This window comes from Erigeron canadensis, chromosome 1 (assembly GCF_010389155.1).
Source record: "Erigeron canadensis isolate Cc75 chromosome 1, C_canadensis_v1, whole genome shotgun sequence".
NCBI classification, from domain to species: Eukaryota; Viridiplantae; Streptophyta; class Magnoliopsida; order Asterales; family Asteraceae; genus Erigeron; species Erigeron canadensis.
This window is the reverse complement of record NC_057761.1, coordinates 57,943,184-57,950,101: the sequence shown is the minus strand read 5'-3', so window position 1 is coordinate 57,950,101 and position 6,918 is coordinate 57,943,184. Positions and strand designations below refer to the sequence as shown.

General features: G+C 33.0%; 1 protein-coding gene across 2 annotated transcripts; it reads left to right on the top strand.

The window, feature by feature from the left end:
* Window positions 1–1,300: 1,300 nt before the first annotated feature.
* Window positions 1,301–5,583, top strand: LOC122608400 (E3 ubiquitin-protein ligase BIG BROTHER-like). 2 transcript variants are annotated; one of them, XM_043781512.1, is made up of 8 exons: window positions 1,301–1,595; window positions 2,278–2,438; window positions 2,618–2,840; window positions 4,298–4,332; window positions 4,448–4,492; window positions 4,582–4,709; window positions 4,813–4,921; window positions 5,019–5,583. In XM_043781512.1, exons 2-8 carry the CDS (start codon window positions 2,313–2,315, stop codon window positions 5,085–5,087), a joined length of 735 nt encoding a protein of 244 aa, XP_043637447.1. In that variant the 5' UTR covers window positions 1,301–1,595; window positions 2,278–2,312; the 3' UTR covers window positions 5,088–5,583. The 2 variants fall into 2 exon arrangements, with proteins under 2 accessions (XP_043637447.1, XP_043637439.1); XM_043781504.1 differs by having other exon boundaries at window positions 1,303–1,595; window positions 2,177–2,438.
* The last annotated feature ends 1,335 nt before the right edge of the window (window positions 5,584–6,918 follow it).

Genomic DNA, 6,918 nt, shown 5'->3' with positions numbered 1-6,918 from the left:
TAAATATTTTAGAAATGCTAAATAAAAAGTTAAAAAAATATTACAATAAATCAACTTCATTTTCACTATATAAAGAGGTTAAATTTTATTTTAGGTCTACACCCACTTATAAAGTATTTAAGCTACTCAATTTTTAGATTCGAAAGAAAAAGTTGTTTGCTACCAATTGCATACGTATTAATGCATGAGCTTTGCTGACTATAGACCCATTTGAGTAATGAAATTTATGTGTTTTGGTTCTTAAAAAAAAGTTTTGTTAGTGACAGCCTTTAAGGTTGTCAGTAAAAGCTAATTGGGTGCATTAAAATTTATACGTTGCTGTTAGAAAAATCAAATATATAATGTACAAGTTTTTAAGCATGTAATATGTTGTTAGTGACAGCCCCTAATGACAAAGGCTGTCATTACCATTTTCCTAAAAAAATGTTAAATAAATTCCTTAGGTCTTCATTTAACATCTATAAAAAAGTTATACGTTTTCATATTAAAAACTTACCCTTAAATTTTATGGTAAATATATAATTTGATACACTTTTAACAAAAGTACTTAAGTTCGTTTAGGAAAAAAAACATGTTTTTCGTTTTTTAATAGGAGAAACTTAACTACTGTATTTATTTTATAATTAACGAGAGCAAGTACCCGTGCGTTGCGACGATGAGATGGTAATGGTGATAGGTCATAGCCTATGATAGGTCATAAGAGATGATATGTCATAGAGTGTCATAGCCAAATATCTTAGCCGTACAGACTCCGACCTCAGATTTAAAAATTTATCGAAAGTATATCGAATGACATCTCTAATGAAAGAGTATGAAATTTTTAAAATACCCATATAATATTTATAATTTATCGATGTACGGTTTTTGAGATAAAAGATTTTGAAAGAATTAAAGGAATAAAATAATTTATGAGGGATAGAAAAAATTATAGGCATTAATATATGATACATTATGTATTATCATGTATATATTATTGAAATTGAAAGTTGAAACCTTATACATATTTCAATTCAACAATAAATGGGTAAAAAAAACGACCTTGGTTAGCTAACCCACCTATACAGAGGGGCCACCAGTAAAAAAGAATACACACGCGTCATGATTCAATTCGTTGACAACGCAGTTAAATCCCGTGACTTGATTGGAGGTGAACTTGAGCAAATCCCCTACCAGTTACTTTAATGTTTCTTTTACAACATATCGTATTCGTATACCTCGAAACAGCGAATAAAAACCCCGAGCCTGTGTAAAAACAGGGATCGCGTGTCTCATTTTACTGTTAACAAACCTCCTGCAAAAAGGCGCCTCACAACACAACAGAGACAGACAGACTGAGTACAGAGAGAGAGAGAGAAAAAAAACTATATATATACATATCTCTCTGTATATATCTATCATATATAATTACAAATCTAAAACGAGATTCACGCCGGCCTCAAAAGATAGTTCGAGTGACAGAAAGCTTCACGCTCTGTTACTCTATCTCTCTCTACATATATATGATATATATACGTTTAACAATTATTTATGTATACATATAGTTAAGTTATATAAGAACAGAAATTCACGCTGGAAAAGAAGCGATCAATGTATAGGTAATATATTTCTCCGATTCTAGTTGTTTTTTTTTTTTTTTTTTTTGTATATAATTGATCTATATTGATCGAATAATGATGATGATGATGATATGATTACGTGACATATATATACATACATAGAGTATATTTGTATATATTAGATTAGATTAAATGCGTAGGAACCGGAAATGTAGGTCAAATAATCGTTATTAAAAACTGCATTGTAGCTGTTTATATTTTGATATTCTACTATTTGTACTGTAACTGTTGTTGGTTGTTGGAGTAAAAGAAAACCGAAGCAACTAAAAAGGAAGAAAAAAAAAAAAAAAAAAAAAAAGAGAAAAAAGGATTAGGTTAGTTTGATGTTCTGTTATGCGTTTCTGGTTGTGTGAAGTAACTGTGTTTCGTGGAGTTTCCGCAACAAGTAATAATGTGAAAAGTAACCGAAATTAGCTGTCGTGTTTGGTTTCATTCATAATTTCATTATTATTCCTTATATATTTGTTAACTTATAGTAATAATTACTGTTTTATTGATATGGTTATATAGGTGCTTTTCTGTTGTAAAGCTTAGTAAGTACTATTTTGTTTTTGTTGTAGGATTTGTTACAAGTTTTGTTAATTACCCCTTTACCAGAGTTTCGCATAAATTCCAAGAAGCCATTTGGGTTGTTAATTAATGCTCTGTTGCTGGTTAACAGAGCGGTACTCTTGTCCGAAAAACTGGTATTAACGAATGAACTGGCAGTTACAGCCTGAATTCGATCTATACTATAGTTTGAGTCGAAGCTTTATGGATTTCTTTGAAGGATTTACATATGACCATGTCAATTTCATCTTTTCTGATGTTACTTATCCTCAGGTAAATCATGTATCTGTGTAAATTCTTCCTTTTATTTGGTGATTGACTACAGAACGAAAAGGGATTTGTTTAGTACTTGACGATGTTTTTGAAACAAGCCGAACAAAGTGTCTTGCAACCTTGTCCTGAATCTATACCTGTGGAAGTATCTATCTTAGTTATTAACTTTTTGTTTGCAGGAGAGCACATACTCTACAATGAATACTAATCCTTACAAGTTTGCGTATTCTGAACCTGGGAGTTTCTCCTACTATCATAGTTACTGTGATGCATATGCAATCAATGAGGAGACATATGGGGATAATGGATTTACCAGGCAACAGGAAAACACTTCAACCATGGCAAACGAAAGAAGTACGGCTGTACATGCCCAACAGAGTTCTCATGCTGATCCAGCAGACTGTAAGTGTAGAATTCTTCTGCTATTTAATAACTTATTTGTTGAATAAGAACTATATACAATTCACATTGCTGAAAATGAAATACCAATACCCTTTTAAAACTGAGTCAATCACTGTTTTGGCTAGTGAACCATTGGTATATATTGATCATCTTCATAAACTTGATATCAAGGTGATTGCAATGCCATCTCAAAGATATAAGTCGTGAAAGTGAGAAATAAGTTCTAAATTTCATTGGTATTTATTTTGGTATCAATACATAGCCGGCTAGCCGCAGGAGAGTGGGTTTGATATTAGTAGACTTGACCCCTCTAAATACATGGGGTGAAAAAGTATATTGCAATCTTTTGCAACTTTAATGACCTGTATAAACTGGGCTGTAGACATAGAATATAATGACATAAATCTGAACTTAAAGAAATACATCTATTGAACATAAAAACACAAGTTGTGAGAATTGGATAAGAAAACGAAAACGTTTCTCAAGACTGGTCAAAATCTGCAAGCAGCACAATAATGTAAAAGAAGCTACAAAGAGGTACACATAAACACATGGAAGCTTACTAAACAATGAAGTTATCTGTCCCCCACTATCAGCCCTAATCCCCTAGTCACAGCTAGAATAGAACGGTCCCATATTATAAACCTTGATTGCAGCTAGAATAGCACGGTCCCAGTGAGATTCTAAATGTTGATCAAAGCTAGAATCGAAACAGTTACTTTAACCTTTGAGGGGTGAATAGAACACGAAACACTTTTTGATACTGAAGAAATTCAGTTTTCTTTTTCTTCATATTACCTTCAACCGGAAAACTTTATGAAAAAATGTACAAATAAAGGCAACAATAGATACTGGTACATACTTGTGGCAAACTCTAGTAATAACAAAACACCTTTTGCTACCTGAGATGTTCCTGTAAATAGGGAAACTTTATGAAAAATTGTACAAATAAAGAAAAATACAGATTCAGAAGACTCTAAGCTGTCTCAAATACCAAAATCCAGTTGGTTTATGCTTACTACTTGTAACTCACAATCATGAAAAATTGTACAAATAAAGGAAAATACAGAACACTCATTATGAATATGAAAAATGACGGTTCGCTAAATCCCTTTAATTATAATGCTGATCTAAACCATCAGAAAGTCCCTAGAAACAACTCTTATCAATACAACTCATCTCTGTATTGACTATGAATAGTCTTGTGGGCATATCTGCAGGACTAATAGTTACCCGTAAATTCAGATACCTCATCCAACTAATGTCACATTGCCTAGCTATTAAAAGAGACAGTAAGAGTCTAACCAAAAGAGACAGTAAGAGTCTAAGACATACAAATGCTATTGAAGAAGAAAACGCTCGAAAGATGTTTCTTGTTCCTATTTTCTCTTAAAACAAGCTGTGGGTTTTTTAAATATAAAAAACTTAATTAATCTTTTGCATGTTCAAATTTTCAGGTCCACAAAGTAACCATAATTCTGCTGATTTTCAGGTCTAAAGCTTTCTCATTATACCTTTGTCACATTTTCTGTGTAATCTCTTTGGTGGACAACTCTTTTGTAGAAGAAAATGTTTACATAACAAGCTTACATGCTTATACCTTACAGGTCGTGTGGGAAGACAATGTTGATCCTGACAACATGACTTATGAGGTTTAATAAGCTTAATCTTCGCTGAAAACAATTTGCTCTCCCTATTTGTTTGTGTATGTGCTGAAAGGGTTATATATGGTGAACTGCAGGAACTGCTGGAATTAGGGGAGGTTGTTGGAAGTCAAAGCCGTGGTCTATCTCCAGAAGCTATTTCTCTGCTCCCTGTTTCCAAGTTCAAGTGCAGTTATTTCTGGAGGAAAAAATCAAAGAATGAAAGGTAGCAAATAATTATTGAGTAGTACTTTCTCACACACCACTGCATTAATCTGAAGTGGTTGGTAATTACTTGTCCTAATACTGTTTCAAATGGGATTTGTCAGGTGTGTTATCTGTCAGATGGAATACAAACGAGGCGAACGCCAGATAATTCTTCCTTGCAAACATATATATCATGCCGGATGTGGCAGTCAATGGCTTGGCATTAATAAGGTAAAGTCCCATGATCTATTAGTTTTTATTGTCTTTACAATATGCTTTTCTTTCCAACGTTCTAACTATACTTCTAAACTGACTGTTATTATATCAGGCCTGCCCTATTTGTTACAAGGAGGTGCTTGTAAATGCTCCAAAACATTCAAAAAGATTTTGTAAGTGACCATAGAAAAGGAGGGTGGTTTCTTTCATTAGATCAATATTTCTAATTTCACTAATACCATAGTCGAATTACATAATATATTTCTTATCTTTTCTCTCCATCTTAGTTAGAAATGATTATCTCGTGTGTTAAAAAAAGTATTCAGAGTGATTATAGTTTGCATTATTGTTATTGCTCGAATTTAATTATCTTTGAGCCACCTTCATAGAGGCAAAAACCAGAATAAAATTCAGTTAGCTAATTGGTGATGGTATCGTGCATAGTCACAGGATCACTGACCCATCCACAATTTTCGTTCTGGTATCACCGTACCAGATCATGCTACCAATGCGATCCAGATTGTTCCAAGCCTCCTTAATACATGACTTGAGTTCCATAAAATCAAGTTTCAAATATGTTTGGCTCGACATATTTATGTAAAAAATGTGGTTAGTACGTCTTTGTAACTTGTATAGTGATGGTGTAAATATAGTTGCAAAATAAACCAGTTAAGTAAGATGATAATTTTTAGAAAAAGAGGTACCTCATTATCTTAGTAACTTTAAATTCCATTATACAGCTCATATAAAAACATGACATCCTCGTTAAGTTTACATAACACCACCATCTAAATATGTTTAAATTCACAATCAACTACTCCTAGTTAATTGAATCCCCATCAAAAATGTCAGTTCCAACTTTTTTTAATGACCAAAAACTTGTGTCTCTTAATAGAAACTCTATTATCTTACATGTAGTTGTGTCTTCAGAAAAGGGTTTAAAGAAAATTATTTTTTGTTTCATGTTTCAAGGTTAGGCTACTTAAATCATCGGCTTCAACACATGAGAAAAAAATTTAACGTGTATGTTCAATGTTCATTTAACATACCATTGCATCCAATGGCGGAGGGACCAAGGGGTGCTTAGCCCCCCTCAATTGCCCAATTGCAATGAGTTTTGTATAGCCCATATCTAATAAAATTACTTATAAGCCCCTCTTTAAGCCCATATCTGTTTTGATTTTTTGTTGAACACGCACATATTACTATACAGAGTTGATATGTTGAACACACACACATATTACTATACCCCAGTCCCCAAAGCTTTCATCATTCGTCCATTCACAAACCTGGTTGGTTTCTTTTGTTTTCCAGTTGATTATGTAATTTATTATATCAATTATTTTCTACTTTTTTAGAGTTCCCTTTTAATTTATTCACTCTAATTGATGGTGTTTTTAGAGAAATTAATTCTTATAGCCTATATGTTTTTCAAAAACGGAGTACTTTTGAATATCACAGCCAACTAATTCACTTTGAGCACAATAGTAGTATGGCGTGTAAAGAAAGTACTGTACTAGTATCATGGTAAAAGTCCAAAAAACAAACTAGAATAGTACTATAGTATTATCAACTATTCCATGTGACGATAATTAAGGCATCACACTAGTGACCCCTGGGCCCTAGACCACTACTCCTACAACTATTGTTTCGATTTAAAGTCAGCAACCGATAGATGGCCTCGGTCATTTCAATTACATATGTTTGGATTAATGTTTGGTTATTCTAGGGCCGAATCCGTTGTGGGTTCGTGTCTACTATACACATTGGCTTGTTACAAAGAGCATTTGTAATGCATGTTTGCAGAGAGGTCCATTTTGACATGGATACGAGATAATTAGGTTCAATTCTATGCACAAGCCCATTACACTAGAAAATCCATGGAGAGACGGAAAATGAAGTACATGGCCATGGACTTGAATAAAAAGGGACGTAATTAGGTCGAAGACAAATATATACAACTTTTATATAATAGCTTTACATACAGAAAATGAAATGGTAAAAGGTTAGTG